The sequence below is a fragment of the Aquarana catesbeiana genome, linkage group LG02 (genome assembly GCF_042186555.1).
Source record: "Aquarana catesbeiana isolate 2022-GZ linkage group LG02, ASM4218655v1, whole genome shotgun sequence".
Classification (NCBI taxonomy): domain Eukaryota; kingdom Metazoa; phylum Chordata; class Amphibia; order Anura; family Ranidae; genus Aquarana; species Aquarana catesbeiana.
Window position 1 is genome coordinate 15,529,484 of NC_133325.1, and position 18,464 is coordinate 15,547,947.

At 43.9% G+C, this 18,464-nt stretch overlaps 1 protein-coding gene across 1 annotated transcript; it reads left to right on the forward strand.

Moving 5' to 3' along the window:
* Positions 1-512: 512 nt before the first annotated feature.
* LOC141126429 (olfactory receptor 1M1-like) lies at positions 513-1,466 on the forward strand. The gene has a single exon (XM_073612371.1). It carries the CDS (start codon positions 513-515, stop codon positions 1,464-1,466), a length of 954 nt encoding a protein of 317 aa, XP_073468472.1.
* The last annotated feature ends 16,998 nt before the right edge of the window (positions 1,467-18,464 follow it).

Here is an 18,464-nt window from a genome sequence, read left to right on the forward strand (position 1 = left end):
AACCTGCAAATGTGGAATAGACTCCCTCAAGAGCTGATTCTGGCCAGCTCAGTAGATTGTTTTAAAAAAAGAGCAGGATGTATTCCTAAATGTACAAAATGTAACTAGATAATAATATTTAGAGGTAATAGCAACAGGAGTAGTTGATCCATGGAATATCTGATTGCTTCCTGGGGATTCAGGAAGGAATCCCCCCCCCCCCCATTGGAGCAAATTGAATTATGATTTATTGGGGTATTTTTTGTCTTTTTTGGATCAGCTGTGGGCATAGGGTTATGTATATGGAGGTTTTTTGTTGGTTGAACTAGATGGACTAGTGCCCTTTTCAACCTAACTAACTGTGACACAATCACTATAAGTAAAGTCATTAACTAATAGTAAGTGGATTATTAAATTACACAAAAGGATGCAAAATTTGAACTTCTTTATGTAAAAAGTTTCCTTTCAAAATTGTAATTGTAAAGTCAGGCCTACTTTTTGTTCATTTCAGATCTGAATTCCAATGTAAACCCATGGCCGCTCTGAACCAGTCAGATGTCCTGGAGTTCATACTCACTGGTTTCCCGGGTCTTCCAGAAAAATTCTACTCTTTAGTCTCCATATCATTCTTTATAATATATAACATTTCTCTTTATGCCAATTTAATGGTGGTGGTATTACTTTTACTAAGGCAGCATCTCCACCAGCCCATGTATGTCATTATTGGAAACTTGTCAATTTCTGACCTACTTTTTGACACGTTGACCTTGCCAAAAATCATCGGCAAGTATTGGTTTGGAGACGGCTCCTTGTCCTACACTGCATGTTTTATACAAATGTTTTTTGTCCATTTTTTGGGAACTCTTGATTCATACATTGTCATGCTGATGGCCATTGACAGATATATTGCCATTTGTAAACCTCTCCGATACCATTCTATTATCAGCAACAGATTTGTGGCCATCATCTGCCTTGCCTTCTGGATCTTTGCAGCAGTCATTGGCTTGTCTGTCATAGCTTCAGGTCTGATGCTCCCTTTCCGTGGCACCAACAGAGTCAAGAACTGTTTTTGCTCTTTCAACCCAGTGGCTGTTTTATCATACGTAGATACGGCTTCATCCAGAAGTGTGAGGTTTGTCATTGCCATGTTATCACATCTGTGTCCATTGTCCTTCATCGTCTACTCCTACATCATAATAATCCAGAAGATCTGCTCATCAGGCCAGGTGGAGAACTGGCGGAAGGCCTTTTACACATGTACCACTCATTGGTTGGTTATTGGGTTGTATTTTATCCCTCGACTGACAGTCCACACATATAACCAGCTACAACTAATCCCCAATGCTGATCTCGATGTCTTTCTGATTTGTCTGTACACTTTTGTTCCACATTTCACCAGCCCCATCATATTCTGTCTGAGGACCAAGGAAATAAAGAGAACTCTTAGTAAGATATTCAAATGGAACATTAGTAATAACAAATATTAAAGGGAACATGGAATGGTTTCTGGTCAGTTTTTTTTATCTGAAAGTTTACAAGTTTATACATTGAAATGTTATTTTTTATAAAAAAAAAATTATTTAAAAAAAGTTTTCAGTGGCTATAAAGCAATAAACAGAACATTTTACCTGTACATGCACGATTACTTGTTTTTCTGAATGCGAACGTTACAGCGTTGTTGCACTGCACTGCAATGCATGTCCTTTGTCAAGCTGCATTCTGACATTCCTCTCCTACATGTAACAATCAGCATTTTTTTTTGCTAGAAAACTATTTAGACCCCCCAAACATTATATATTATTTTAAGTAGAGGCCCTTAAGAATAATATGGTGGGTGTTGCATATTTTTATGTCGCACAATATTTGCGCAGTGGGTTTTCAAACGCATTTTTTTTAAGTATTTTAAAATCAATTTTAATGCACAGAAATAAGATATAATACCATTTTTTTTGTAAAATATAAAGGAGGATGTTACACCGTGTAAATAGATACCAAACATGTCACGCTTTAAAATTGTGTACACCCGTGGAAGGGCGCCAAATTACAGTACCTAAAAATCGCCATAAGTGGCACTTTAAAAGCCTTTACAGGTTACCAGTTTGGAGTTACACAGATTGTCTGGTGCTAGAAATATTGCTCTCACTCTGACGTTTGCGGCCTTACATCACATATAATTAAACAGAAAATACCGCAATGTGAATGAATAAGGAAATAAATTACAAATAAATACATATAAAATGAATAAAAATCAAAAAAGCCGCTGCTAGAAGTGAGATACACACAAACGTAAATAAGGCAATAAGTAGCAGGTGACGTCATCGTATGACGAAACGCACGTCGGGAGGAGCTGACGTGCTGACGTCTCGCGTGTACCGTTCGAGGGACGGGTTTTTGTACTAGCCGGCCGGCTGGCTTGCTTTTAACAGTTTGGAATATTGTAAGTGACATTCTTTATATACAATAAACAATGTTTATCAGTATTATGCTATGGTGTTCCTTTCTCGTTCTGGGAACATCCGAATGCCATCACATTCTGCCCATACTTATGATCTGTGACTGGGGAGTTTGGCGGTCTCTGCTCTGTATGCTGACCAGCTTGAGGGGTTTTGCCTGGATTCCGTCCTTTTGGTCCTCCATTGGATAAAGGCCCTGGCCGGGTATAGGTCGCAAGCTTATAGAGCTTGCCATCTGGTAAGCGAGCATTCTGTGTGGTTTATCACTGGTATTGCGGTGGAGGATGAAATTAATCAATTGAACTACACTCACAATCCTGTTAATTATTTGAGCACTGCCTACTTATGAAGATGGACATTTATTCATTTTTCTAGCCTTTTCATTTTTCATACTGCACATTGTTAAATATTGTTGGTGTATGGTGTACATTTTATAGGGTACTTAGCGCTGCTACTTATTGCCTTACATACATCACATATGTTGTGTGATCAATGTTTACATATGCTTGCGGTGCAGGACCAACACGCATGTCCGCCTTTGCTCGTGAGCATGGGGGGGATGAAGGCACTTTAATTTTTTTTATATTTCATTATTTATTTTATTTAATTTTTTTAACACTGTACCTTTACATTTTTTATAGCAACTTTATTGCTATCACAAGAAATGAACAACATCCCTTGTAACAGCATGGGCAGTGACAGGTCCTCTTTATGGAGAGATCTGGGGTCTATTAGACCCCAGACCTCTCCTCTGCAGCCAATCGGACACAGATTGGTCTGATTGCTTGCTTCACTGGCCAGTAAGGGCCAGGTAACTAAAGAACCGAAACGGGATGTGACAAAATCCTTTGCAGCTTTTAGTTTCTAACATCACAGAAAAAGGGCAGGAATGTTCTGTCCCGCCACTCTTCTCAGTGAATGCGTCCAAGGTTGTTGCATTAGTACGGTTAGTACAGGGCTCCCCAATGGGACGGGATAGTCCCGTAAAGGCGGCAGCAGCAGTGGGTGGGTGGGGACCAATTTTGCTGCCTGTAAAAGTAATCCAGTGGCTGCATAATTATTAGAATTACTTTTACTTTTAATCAATGACTGAAAAAAACAATACCAGGATCATGACTGTAGCTGCAGTCATGATCCTGGTATAACCACTTCAACACGCCACTATTTATAAACGGCAAAGAAACAGGAAGGGCTTAAATGAAGGACACCTCATTGCATCAAAACATTGAACATGTGTTGCAATAAAGCACACCATAACGCGTGCATTATCATGACAAGACAGTGTCAATGGTCCCCTTAGGTTTCATCATTTTGTCAGGAAACCTGACTGATGGAGTTTTGCCCCATTTTTTTAGAAAATAAAAAAAGTCAATGAAACTAGATTATTTTTTTAAACAAAAGTTATAATTTCAATAGGATATTTATCACCAACATTTTTGCATAGAGAGGCCCAAAATCCAATGAGCACCTTCAGGATTTCTAAGAAATTAAATAAATAGTGTAATATATATAAATATATATATATATATATATATATATATATATATATATATAGTAAGCCGTTTGGTCGGGAAGGTGGTTGGAGGCACAGCTTGTGGACCCATGCACGGTACAAGTGGCGATGAGACGATGTCTGTCCCCACTGTCAGTGTCCCCGGTCACACACCCCCCTCTTCTTCACCACAGACAGGCTGGACAATTATCATGATTCCTGACCAAATGGCTTACTACGTCATATCACCAGACCAGACATCTGAAGTCTTTGGAAGGAAAGGCCCTTTTTTCAATTACTTTTTATTCACTTATTTTGTCATATTTGGCTAACATGTCACTTTAAGAGCGCAGCCCATTTTTTATCTACCCCAAAAATGACACCATTTTGGAAGGTAGATGCCCCAAGATATTTGATGAGAGGAATTGGGAGTCTCTTGAAGATCTAATTTTTAAGAAAATGAAGAAAGTCAATAAAATTAGATTTTATTTATGCCCCAAGTTGTTATTTCAATAAGACATTTCTCACACCCAGTATTGGCATACTTACAATTGGACCCCAAAATAAATTCTCCTCCTCCTCCTAAGTATGGGGGTAAAACATGGGTGAGGCTTTTTTTTCTGCATAGAGTGACCCAAAATCCAATGAGCACCTTCAGGATTTCTAAGGGATACAAATTACACATCTGATTTCCTGACTGCCTAAAGCAGTCATTGAAGTGCCAGGACAGCACAAACGCTCCAAAAATGAATTCATTTAGGAAAGCAGACATTCCAAGGTATTTGATAGGAGGCACAGTGAATCATTTGAAGATTTAATTTCTTGCCCCAGTTTTTCAGAATGCAAAGAATCTAAATGAAATTTGATTTTCTTTTATCCAAAAGTTGTCATTTCAATAAGATAATTCTCACACACATTTCTGCATAGAGAGGCTTAAAATCAGATGAGCACCTTCAGGATTTCTAAGGGCCATAAATTATACGTATGATTTCCTGACTGCCTAAAGCATTTTTCGGAGGTCCTGATGTGCCAGGACAGTACAAACACCCCAAAAATTTTGGAAGGAAGATGTCCCAAGGTATTCGGTGGGAGTCATTGGGAGTTTTGAAGATCTAATTGTTTGCCACAATTTTGTAGAAAGTCAATGAAATTTGATTTTATTTATCCCAAAGTTGTCATTTCAATAAAACATTTCTTACACCCAGTATGGACATACTTTACAATTACAGCCCAAAATACATTCTCCTCCTTTTCCTGAGTATGAGGGTAAAACATGGGTGAGGCTTTTTTTCTGCATAGAGGGACAATATACTGTATATGCGTCATGGCAGCAAAAAGAGGTAATGTTGGTATTAGCTCACAATTAATCATAAACCAGCTGACACTTTTCGGGGGCTCAGAGTTCTACCTCTTCTTCGAGGGTCAGGTGTTGGATATACTGTAGTTAGGAGGACTCGTGATGTCACCACAGTTAAAAGGTAAGTTCACTCAGGACAGGACAGTTAAAAAACATTGCTAGGTTTGATAAATTAAGCTTTTTTTTCAATGGCACACCTATAGGCTGTTCATAGCCCCTCAGACTGTCCCCTCCTTAGACTGTTCCCGAAAACTCTCCTCCGGGCCGACCATTGCAAGCACCGCAGCCACCGTTCGCACTTGCAGCTGTTGGCCCATTCTGTGGTCTAGACCGGTGGCTTTCAACCTTTTTAGGACCACAGCCCGGTAAATTCTTCCAAACCTTCTATGCTCCAACAATAAAAAAATAAAGTTTATACTCACAATTTGAAGGGCTTTGGATGGGGCTGGGTGTCACTGTGGGGGATGAGGTTTCTGGAGGGGGATATTAGACTTTGCAGCAGACTTGGTTGTCCTACAGGGGATGAGGTTACCAGAGGGAGCTAGGGGAACTGTGGAGGATGGGGTCTCTGGACTGGGCAGGGGCTTTACATGGGTAATAAGGAAGATTGGAGGGCCCTGCAGGGGCTGGGGGGCCAACTGGAACACTGTTGAGGGCACTAAATGGGATGGAGGCTTTGCAGCAAGCTGAGGGTCACTAGGGTGGTTTTCTCCTGCGGTTGAACTATCAGGGTGCAAACTGTCCATCCCTGGATCCATAACCATATTAAAATCCCCTAGTAGAAGGACATTATCCATTAGATATTTAGTCAGCTTAGCTGTAATAGCAGTAAGGACTGAGACAAGTGGAGGCTGGGAGGGAAGGTAACACCTCCAAGTGATAAATAAAAGCATGAAGAATAGTATAGCGACCATCTGGATCTAACAGCAGGTCCAGCAGCCGAAATGGGAATGATTTGTGGACCCAGACACTGAAAAAGTAAAGTGGTAATAGTGTCCAACCCAGGGCTTTTTAAGACTGAGAACTTTATTACCCACCAGATGCATTACTTGAAGGAGGCAGATATGGGGGTGGTACTTCTTCAGGAATTGGAAATCAAGGGAAAGTTTATTGGGAGCATTTAGGCCCCTAGTGTTCTAGAGACAATAATACAGATCGCCATTGAGTAAAGGAAGGCAATAATAGAGCCCAGTGCCATGTCTGGGTCAGATCCAGATGGTCATCCAAATATTAACACACACTGTACACAGTACATATAGAATGAGAAATATTTCCAGGAACAAGGTAATAAGAGCATATACAACAGCACTAAAATCTATGCATATAAACTCAATGACACATCTTCCCAAGAAGAATAACCAGTCCTGCCACCCCGCACTCCACCTCCCCCCCTCCCACTAAGAACTGGAGGAGGCCCAATTCCCAATCCAAAACATGGTAAAAACACTAACTGAGGGCACAATGTGCAACAAGCAAGAAAGGTACCCAGGAGACAATTTGTGAGTAGAGTCCGCAGTGGCTGCTGTAAAAGTAGGTGCAGGATGCCCGGCCTAACCAGGGGTACAAACTTAGAACAGGTGAATACTTGGGCAGCCAGTCACCGATGTAACAGAGGTCCAGATGCACCTGTCCGTCAGTTGTGGAGGTCTGTGACAGAGGGAACCAGGACAGCCCTGCTAGGGTATTGAGCCAAGCAGGCAAAGGCCCACCAGCCAGTGCAGAAAAGTAAGGTCCCAACAGAAAACACTTGGATAGACATAGAAAGGGTGCAAGGCCACAATCCACCAAGGCAAGAAATCCTGCAGGTAAATGGTCAGAAACAAAAGTCAGACATGAGATGGAATTGCTTTCAGGGGTTAAAAATATAGTGGGCTGCCCACCCAAGGTACCACATAGTGAACATCAAACAGAAAACTGACAAAGGCATAACTGGCTACTTGCGTGAGGTTTCCAGACAGGACAAGGCATCTTCAGGTGATGTAAAAAACTTGACAAAGTCCCCATCCTGTACCCGGAGACAAGAAGAGAAGATTATACAGTATTTTACCCCCTTCTCTCGCAACTTGGTGTGCACTGTGTCATTGTACTGTGTACTGTGAATGCGCTGCGTTTCCACTGAGTAACCTGGGTACATCATCAGCTTAGTGTTGCCATAGTGCAAATCACCCTAGCCCAGCCTGCCCAGAGAACCAGGTCACAGTCTTCAAAGTGCAGCAGCTTGAAAATGAACGTGCACGGGGGAGCCCCAGGAGGACCCCGGGCAGGTGGCATGCCGTAGGCCCGTTCCACTAAGAAAATGGAGGAGAACTGGGCATTAGGCAGAAGCTGGGTGAGTAACTGCTCAGTAAATTTAGTAGGCTCAGTGCCCTCCGCTCCCTCAGGGAGGCCTAGGATCCGCAGGTTGTTCTCCATGTCCTCAGCCTGGGATTCGAGGTGACGCACCTTGATTTTTAGGGTATGGAGGTCAGTAGTGTGATCTCTCTGGCGATCCTCCACATCCGAGACCCGGAGCTCCACTGAGGCAATGCGTTTCCTGAAGGATTCGAGATCCCGCCTGATGAGCCTAATATCTGACTGGATGTGATTGATTTTAGTGGTGAGGACTGTTTGGCAAGCAGTGATCGCGGCCATGAGCCCTGTGAAGTCCGTGGCCTAAGGTGAGAAGGAGGGCTGCGATCATCCATGTGGCCATGCTGGCAAAGATGGTGGCTGTACGTAGGACTTCCAATGGGGCCGAGGCTGCCACAGATGAGGGCTTGTGGTGAGCAGGGGTCACGTGCTTCTTTTTTGCCAACATCATGTCTCACCACCACTCAAGGGGAAAGGCGGCAGCCCGAAGAAAAGAGTCCTGCACCAGGGAAAACCAGGATATCTAGCAGTGGCTGGCAGAGCTCCTGGATCAGACGTCCGCTTCCAGCATCATCTTGGACACACCCAAAATGTAAAATCATGTAGAGCCCTCTAGTAGTGTGCTAGAGAGGTTAGGTAAATTTACGCAGGCCTGGATGGTTGCTAGCCCTGTTTGTTTTCATTCTGGGTTGGGAGTGGCTCAAAGTAGTGCTGGGTGACTCACAGGTGTCATCACTAGGACCTCTTACTTCTTTCTAGAGGGTTCTAGTGCTTTCTGGAAAGAGAGGCTGGAGGGGAGGTAGGGTCACCTGGGGTGTACTGGGGAGCCCTGACCAATCCCCAACTTGGATTGGCAGAGGACAGGCCTCCTCAAATACCCAGGGTTAGCCCAGCAGCGGGAGGAGTTGCCGGGTGGAAGAGCTGGAGTGAGAGAGTGCTAAAGCTGGCAGGGCCTTTGAGGGAGCTCCCCAGTCTGGGGGGGTGACCTTGGGACTGGGCTCGGGTGCTGTTAGGACCACTTTCAAGAACACGTGAAAAGGTCCTATACCAGAGGCACTGCTGAGAGAGACTCCAGGGGGGACAACTGGTCACAGCCAGGAGGGCTGGTGACTGAGGCACAGTCAGGAGGACTGGGGAGGTACACCTGGGAGGACTGGGAGCTTGCAGTCAAAGATAGGTGCAGAACCAGGGGAGTGGACTGTGGAAGGGGCAGTGGAGAGAGGCTGCTGCAGCCAGGAGGGCTGGCAGGGCCTGAAGAGGGCTGACTGGGATCAGTATCGATAATTAGGACAGATAGCACAAGGACTTTCTGCTACACCATGGGGGCCCGCGGTCCCTGCCTGCAAAAGGGAGGTTACTAGGGTCTGGCTGAGCAAGTGTCAGGCCCAACCAACAGTATGTGCTAGCTGATCCTGGGAACCAAGTGATGTGCTGGAGGTGACTAGAGTAACAGTCTTCAGCAAGTGATGTGCTGGAGAAGTGAGGAGTGATAGGCTTCAAGCAAGAGTATGCAGGAGGAAGCTGAAGGAGTATGTACAGGAAGTGTACATGGTTGTCCCGAAACTAATTGCGGATTATCTGCGCTGGGCATCCTTTATCTCCCATCCTCATCCCAGTTATATCCCTCAATAAAACAAAAAAAAAACAAAGTTCACTGACTGCTTTATGTCTCGGAGTGCCTGAGAGAGAATGCAGGGCTGGGCAGGGTGAGAGACGATCCACAATACTAAGCCGCCCCTGCGGGGGGGGTACCACTACAATCATTTACTGAATAAAAGTTTAAAACAAATTCCAATACACTCACATTTGGTAAATGGTTTGCACATCAAAGATCTTCCTGACCACCTCTCCTTACTGGTCACACTCCAAGTCCATGGGGGGAGAGAATGATCCATTCACTTAGATGATATGGCCCATTGTGCTGCGAAGCAGCTGGAGATATCCAGCAGGTGATCCCTCACTAAGAAACGTGCCAATGACATCACATGTGTGGCCGGCTGTGTGCAGGGCTGGCGCCAGAAAAAACACAAAATCGAAAAGTTAATGGAGCCGCCATCTGTCACCTGGCGTCCCAGAATCCCTGCGCATTTACCCGGGTGTTGACAGAGTCGGCGCCAGACAGGAACACGGAGTGCAACTCAGAAGGTTGCTATGACAATGTGTTTTGGAGGTGTGTCCTCTTTTAATCCTTTGCAGTGTGCCATAGCAACCAAGCATTTGTGTGCATGAAGCCTAACTCATGAGGATATTAAGATTTACAGAGGAGATCAGTAACTTCATCAGAGGAAAGATTACCCTGATGAAGTCCTGTGATGCCTCTGATGAAGTTTTGTGATACCTCTGATAAAGTGAACAGCCAAAACATGTGAGGCATGCTTATGTACCTGGTGAAGACTGGAATGATGTGGGGGGCCTCTCTTGCATCTCCTGCCCAACACTTCTGAAGGTGGTACAGAGAGTGTGAAGGCATGGAGTGGCATGAGGTCCAAAGTAGCTGACTGGTGATGTCCGCTCTTTGGTTGAGTAGACCTACAATAAATTTCTATATATAAACAATAATGCACTGGCCTCATTTGTATAGTGGAACCTTGGTTTACGAGTAACGCGGTTAACAAGTGTTTTGAAAGACAAGCAACTTTTTTTCTGACTCGGTTTGCGAGTGTCGTCTCGCAAAATGAGCAGAATTCAAGCTAATGGGTGGTGCAGCACCGCATTTGGCCAGAGGTGCGGGGGAGCCGGGGACACTCGGAACAGTTCGGAGCTGTTCAGAAATACTCGGAATGACTCGGAAATACTGGGAAACACTCGGAAATACTCTGTTCCTGAGTGTTTCCGAGCCTTTCCGAGGCTTTCTGAGCTGTCCCCGGATTATGCTTGTAATCCAAGGTTCCACTGTATTTTAAATTGAGGATACCATTTTTGGATTACACCTGGGGGAGCCTGTAAATCCTGCTACTTAGAGCCCAGAGGTGGTTCAGCTGCTGTTATGGACCAAACTTAATTGGAGGTGAGTGCAGTCACACGGGGGGGGAGCACGTGTGTGAAGTCACGGTTAATATTATTTGGATCACCATCACAGAGTCACTTTGTGGGACATTATATTATATATATATTTTTTCACTGTGGACTTGCTGAAAAAAAGTTTTGAATATATATATATATATATATATATATATATATATATATATATATATATGTTTTTTTCACTGTGGAATTTTTATGTTTACTTATATTTATTTATATTTATTTCACAGTGCACTTGCTTGACAACAAGTATTTCATTTATATTATATATTTTTACCATTTATATTCTTTGCTTGGGAAAGTTGCTCCAACATTCACTCGCGAATTGCCAACGGCAATGAAATATATATTTTTTCACCTGAGTGAGTGATACACAGATTATGGGGGTGAAAATATGCTTAGCGCCTGTGGATTGGTTCTCTTACGTTTAAAACATTCTTTGGACACTCTTCATTTGTAGCTTGCAAGACATCTATCTATATCACTGAGAAAAGGTGAAAGAAGAAGCTGGTAGGCCCTTTACGAGGACTATCAGGATCAGTCTTTTTAATGTGTAGGCAGGTACAGTCTATGTTCTCCACTGCAGGTGTCACAGAGGGAGAGGAAGTCAAGGGGAACCTCGCTGGTTTCCTGGGTCACTGGGCAGCAAAGCTAACAACCCATGTGACTCTGGATGCCATCTTCAGTCAGGCAGAGTCTATTTAAGACACTGATTCCTGAGTCTGGTGCACATTTAGTGAGTGGGTAGTGTAGGGACAGGTCACCCATCTGTCAGGGGCAGTAATAGCAGCATGGAAATATTTCAGATGAGCAGGGAAAGCCTAGGGATCCGCCACCCTTCCTGGAAACCTCCCCGCTTGGACACAAACCGGCCAGACCACATTTCATTCCTCAAGACAGGAGCTGTCAGTTCAGCTAAGATCTGCTCTGTTGTTCATCTGTGAGTGTTGGAACTTGGAAGTCACCAGTGTTGGACTTGGAAGTCACCAGTTCAGACACAAGCCTCACAGTGGTGATGGCAACAAACAAAGCAACCTTTTGATAAATGGTTGAAAGGAGAATATCCCTGATAGGTTCAATGGACAGTTTGTGACGTGACAAGAGAGCCAAATTTAAATCCCACTGAGTCAAACTTGATTGCACCGGGGAAGCTTCATGAGAAATAATCTGTACAAAAGTCTTAATCAAAGAATTAGATGTCAGCGGTCTTGAAGCAAGATTGCAGGCAATAAGATTTAAGCCTTGATGATACTCAGGGTCAAATACTGACTGAGGCCTGATGGTAAAAGGTTCAGGATTTGTCCCAGAGAATTTTTCCAAAATGAAAGCTTCTTTCCTTGCACCAGGGGAAGTAAGCCTTCCAGAAGCAATGGTAGATCTAGCAGGGGGTAGTGTTCCTAGCTTTTAGCATGGTGAGAATCACCAATTTAGAAAAACCCCTGTCCCTCAAGACCAGTCTGATCAGATTGGGGAACAACATCCTCCTGGGCCAATTCAGTGCAATGGATATCACCAGAATTATAATTACATAGGTACATAGTGGGTAAGGTCAAAAATAGACACCAGTCTATCCAGTTTAACCTGGGTGTGTGTGTGTGACCACTGTTTTTCATATCTATACATTTCGTTCACTAAGAAACACATCTAAAGGGTTTTTAAAACTTATCTACACTCTCTGTTGACATTGCCAACTGTGGAAGGGAGTTCCACATTCTTACAGTAAAGAACGCTTTTCGCAGTTTGGATTGAACAGTTTCTTGTCAAACTCCATTGTGTGGCTGCTTGTCTTCTTTACAGACCTAAGATCAAAAAGTTTCCTCCTGATGCTTTGAGGCACCATTGAAGGATATGTACAGTATATTATTATCATATCCCCCCTCAAGTGTCTCTTCTCCAGGGAGAATACGTTTAATGTTTGTAGTCATTCCTCATAACTGAGGTCCTCCAGCCCCCTTATCAGCTTTTTTACCCTTCCTTGGACTCTCTCCAGTTATAGCACATCTTTCCTAAAGGATTGGTGACCAGAACTAGATGGCATACTCAAGATGCAGCCAAACCAGTTTTGTAAAGGGGTAGAATTATAGTTTTATTCTGGTAATCGCAATCCTGTGAAGCAGATGAGCAGGGCTTTTCAGAGAAAGAAAGTCATAAATTAGGCTTTACTGATTCCACAGAGCTACCACAGCATACACTGCTTATGCCATAGGATCGATGTTCCTGGGGACAGACCTGTTTAATTTGTTGTTGAACTTGGAGGCCAAGAAGTCCACATCCAGTATCCTTCAGCTGTGACACAGACCCTAGAACATATACAGGTGTAGGACCCATTCCCTCGGATCCAGACTCTGAAATCTGATGAAAGCTGACTGTCTGTTGTTCACCCCTGGGATGTAAGCAGCAGGCAAGGATGGAAAGTGAAGTTCTGGTTAAGACAGAATCCTTTTTACTTCTCTTGCCATGGCAAGACTGGTTTCCCCTTACCACTGTTGTGCTGCCCAACAGTATCCAGACAGGATGGCCCTCCACGCAAAGGGTCCAGCATTGTAGGGACTACCAAATAACTCTGGAATGGGATATCTCCAATGACCAAGTTCTCTACAACAACAAGGTGTTTAGGTCTCCTTCCAAGTCCATCAGGCTGCCATCTGTTATGAGGATCTCAAGCGATTGGGTGGGAGCTTCATTCCCGAGTCACCAGGCCAGGGATGACCTGGTCCTTGGTGTCAGGTGAAACAGTTTGTCTAGAAACTGAACTGATTTGTCCCATGAAGACATGATGTTGCATTGTAGTGGTAGAAGCGGTTGAAGTGGAAATGGACAAACAGGACATGAAAGAAGAAGCTACCATCAAGCCAAGTACTCTCGTGCAGATGTTAAATTTGGACTACAACTTGGACTGCAGAGTCCAAGTGTATAAGTGGAGAGATAGAAGTTTATTTTGGTGAAGGAAACTCTGGCTTCCGCTATTTTTAGTATAGAACCCAAACATTCTAAGCAAACTTTTTTATGAACTGAACTGTTAACATCGTGTTGCTAGTCAGAACCTGCACCCACTGTTCGCTCAACAGGCAGTCATCCAGATACCCTGGGATTGTAGAAAGGAAGTACAGTGGCTAACACCTTGGTGAATATTCTGGATGCAAAAGACAGGTCAAATCACACAAGTGAAAGTGCTGGGGGCCCACAGCAAAGGGAAGAAAGCATTGATGCGCTGGAAACATGCTAGTATACATCTTTTTTGTCCACAGATGCCAGAAAGTCTCCCGGGTGGAGGGAGGCTATGACAGACCTGGTTAATTCCAGGAATTAAGAGATTTAGAGCCTTGAGATCCAAGAGAGGGCAAATGCCCCCTTTTTATCTGGGAGCTGTGAAAAAGTTTATAGCAGAACCCCTAAAACCTTTCCGCTATAGGAACTAGGGTGATAACACCTTCATCCAGAAGGGCTGCATGGAGATCTGCTAGTCTGTACGGAGACATAGGCAGATACTTTAACGGACTAGCAGTATGGCTAATATAGATTGTAATGAAGGGACAGGTAGAGGCATGCTAGGAGTGATGTTGTCAGTATGGTACAGATTTTGTCTCTGTGGACATGTTTCTGGTGGTGTCAGTACAGTACTGATTGTGTCTCTGTGGACATGTCTCTGGTGGTGTTAGGAAAGTATTGATTGTGTCTCTGTGGACATGTTTCTGGTGGTGTCAGTATGATATTGATTGTGTCTCTGCTGATGTGTTTCTGGTGATGTGAGTACGGTATTGATTGTGTCTCTGTGGACATATTTCTGGTGGTGTCAGTACGGTACTGATTGTGTCTCTGTGGACATGTTTCTGGTGGTGTCAGTACGGTACTGATTGTGTCTCTGTGGACATATTTCTGGTGGTGTCAGTACGGTACTGATTGTATCTCTGTGGACATGTTTTTGGTGGTGTCAGTACAGTACTAATTGTGTCTCTGTGGACATATTTCTGGTGGTGTCAGTACAGTACTGATTGTGTCTCTGTGGACATGTTTCTGGTGGTGTCAGTACGGTACTGATTGTGTCTCTGTGGACATGTTTCTGGTGGTTTCAGCATGGTACTGATTGTGTCTCTAAGGACATGTTTCTGGTGGTTTCAGCACGGTACTGATTGTGTCTCTGTGGACATGTTTCTGGTGGTGTCAGTACAGTACTGATTGCGTCTCTGTTGATGTGTTTCTGGTGATGTCAGTACGGTATTGATTGTGTCTCTGTGGACATGTTTCTGGTGGTGTCAGTACGGTACTGATTGTGTCTCTGTGGACATATTTCTGGTGGTGTCAGTTCAGTACTGATTGTGTCTCTGCGGACATATTTCTGGTGGTATCAGTACGGTACAGATTGTGTCTCTGTGGACATTTTTCTGGTGGTTTCAGCACGGTACTGATTGTGTCTCTGTGGACATGTTTCTGGTAGTGTCAGTACTGTACTAATTGTGTCTCTATAGACATGTTTCTGGTGGTGTCAGTACAGTACTGATTGTGTCTCTGTAGACATGTTTCTGGTAGTGTCAGTACGGTACTGATTGTGTCTCTGTGGAAATGTTTCTAGTAGTGTCAGTACGGTACTGATTGTGTCTCTGTGGCTATGTTTCTGGTGGTGTCAGTACAGTACTGATTGTGTCTCTGTTGACATGTTTCTGGTGGTGTCCGTACGGCACAGATGATGTCTCTGTGGACATGTTTCTGGTGGTATTAGTCCAGTACTGATTGTGTCTCTGTGGACATGTTTCTAGTAGTGTTAGTACGGTACTGATTGTGTCTCTGTGGAAATGTTTCTAGTAGTGTCAGTACGGTACTGATTGTGTCTCTGTGGACATGTTTCTGGTGGTGTCAGTACAGTACAGATTTTGTCTTTGTAGACATGTTTCTGGTGGTGTCAGTACAGTACTGATTGTGTCTCTGTGGAAATGTTTCTGGTGGTGTCGGTATGGCACAGATGGTGTCTCTGTGGACATGTTTCTGGTGGTATTAGTCCAGTACTGATTGTGTCTCTGTGAACATGTTTCTGCTGGTGTCAGTACAGTACTGATTGTGTCTCTGTGGACATGTTTCTGGAGGTGTCAGTATGGCACTGATTGTGTTTCTGTGAACATGTTTCTGGTTGTTACAATTGTCACAGTGCAAGTCCCTGCCACCATGTGAATTTAGGTTATTAAGATAGAAATGACACATGCCTCTCAAAGAGTCAGTTTCAGGAGCAGAAGCAGATGATTTATGAGCAGAAAAAACAGTTTCTTACGTTTTATTTGGATTTAGTTGTTCTGGATTGGGGCCTGGAGCTTGAAGGTTCTAAAGAATATTGTGTGGAACAGAGCCTTCAGTCCTGTGTCCATGCTTTGCTAGTTGCCTACAGCCTGTGTAAGTGCACAGGAGGTCAGGATTGTTATAAGCCAGGCTTGAGCATAGCTCAGGGCATTTGCTGCCGGGTGAAGGGAGCATCTCTGTGTGAAGATAGTGGTATGCTCCAGCCAGGAGACGTGACCCTATTGTTTGCCAATTCATATAACCTTGAATAACAGTAAGATCAAAAGTATTTTGGGGCAACCAATTAGGAACCCCCCCCAGCCCAGTGTTAGACATTGGTATTTCAGGTGAAATTTTGAGCTGTTAGAGGCATTCACCTATGTTGGGGAGACTTCTTGCCTACAGAACCGGGAGAGTCAGGACAGCTACGTGGGTCCGGAGAGACAGAGAAACCTGGGGAGAGCAGCGAGTCCACAGAGGGAGCTGGAGGGAGTCCTGTATTCCTGGAAAGTGGGAGATCCTGGGGTGCTGGGAGAACCCTATCCAGAGGCCAGGAGTGGGACCTACACAGCAAGGTGCTGTAAACGTAGGCTAAGTGAACCTGAGGAGCCCATGGTAATGGAGACCACTGCAAACAGTGGCGGAGTTGCTGGATGTAGCCAAGTGGGCTAGCATTTTTTGTGATCTGTTGTCTTTTGAAGCTAATGCCCCTGCGTGGGAAACCTTGTAAAGACTTCATTTTTTTTCCATTTAAATAAACGTGGGCTGGGATGCCCCTAATTGCTTCCCACACGGATTTTTGTAAAATTATGGCCGGGCTGGAGCGCTGTTTTCCTGGGTGGACGTCATATGAACTCCCCCCAGGATTGCACCTCGGGTGCGCTCCACGGGCCATGTCACCCGCTGTGTCCACCACTGCCAGTAATATGTGATTGCTGTGACCAATCACAGCAGATCACATGATAACTATACACAGTGAATGGCTTCTTTTCATGCCATTTATTGTGTACTATTGTGTTGATCTCTGGGATTGGTTATAGCGATTACATGGTACAGACAGGGCCAATCACAGCCCATCTGTACCATGTAATTAGCTGTGGCCAATCACGGCTAACGACAATAGTAAACAATGAATGAATGGATTTAATTCAGAAAAAAATGGTTGCTTATAACAGTGAAATTCACTTTTAAGAGCAGTCATAGTGTGTAAAAAAATCCTGATCACCCCCTCACAGTGCAGAAGTCAAGTTAGGCCATCCCCAAACTGTTTCCACAATATTGGAAGCATGAAGTTGTCCAAAATGTCTTGGTATTTAAGAGTTCACTGGAACCAAGGGGCCAAGCCCAACCCCTGAAAACCTCACCATAATCCCCCCTCCACCAAATGATTTGGACCAGTGCACAAAGCAAGGTCCATAAAGACATGGATGAGCGAGTTTGGGGGGGAGGAATTTAACTGGCCTGCACAGAGGCCTGACCTCAACCCGATAAAACACCTTTGGGATGAATTAGAGTGGAAACTGTGAGCCAGGCCTTCTTGTCCAATAACAGTGTCTGACCTCACAAATGCGCTTCTGGAAGAATGGTCAAACATTCCCATAGACACACTCTGAATCCTTGTGGACAGCCTTCCCAGAAGAGTTGAAACTGTTATAGCTGTAAAGGGTGGGCCAAATCAATATTGAACCCTATGGACTAAGATTGGGATGCCATTAAAGTTCACGTGTGTGTGAAGGCATCCATATCCATAATCCAATAACCACGGTGCCATAAAATCTAGGACAGGTGTTTGACTTCGGAGAACTGTGGTTTCCTCACCAAATCCAGCTCTCCAAAATTCACCAGTCATCCCTAACCTTCACCACTACAGAACAAGACTATGTGAATATTACTAACTACTATAAACTATAAATGAGAACCACTGACATAATGCTCTATGACATCACTGTCCTCACTGCAATCTGTAATAATTATTTATCTGCCATATACAGATTTTATACAAAAAATAAATCAAATTGAACTAAATTCCAAAAAAGTTTACCCTTAATGAAAACATGAAATAGATGTCACTGAGATAAGAATAGTTCCTTAGACAGTGGGACAGAAATCTTTACCGGTGAATGCATTTCTCCCGGGATTACATCTCTTGGGTATTTTAGAGTAACTAATGAGCAATTACATTGTTTCCGTGTCTGACAGATGGAACCCACCAGGGAGTGTGTTCATTTTCCGCATCTGTATAAATAGTCATCATGAAACAGTGAGAGATGAATACTGAGGACCGGAGCCTGGACACCGTCCATTACAGCTGGTCTTTTGAGGTTGGTACATGCAGGATCCCACACTTTTTCCATCGGATTTTCCGACACACAAAGTTTGAGAGCAGGAGATAGAATTTTCCGATAACAAAATCCATTGTCGGAATTTCCGATCATGTGTACACAAATCCGACGCACAAAGTGCCACGCATGCTCAGAATAAATAAAGAGATGAAAGCTATTGGTTACTGCCCCGTTTATAGTCCCGACGTACGTGTTTTACGTCA

Excerpts from the sequence above, each read along its gene's own strand:
- LOC141126429 (XM_073612371.1), top strand. The coding sequence starts at position 513 with ATGGCCGCTCTGAACCAGTCAGATGTCCTGGAGTTCATACTCACTGGT.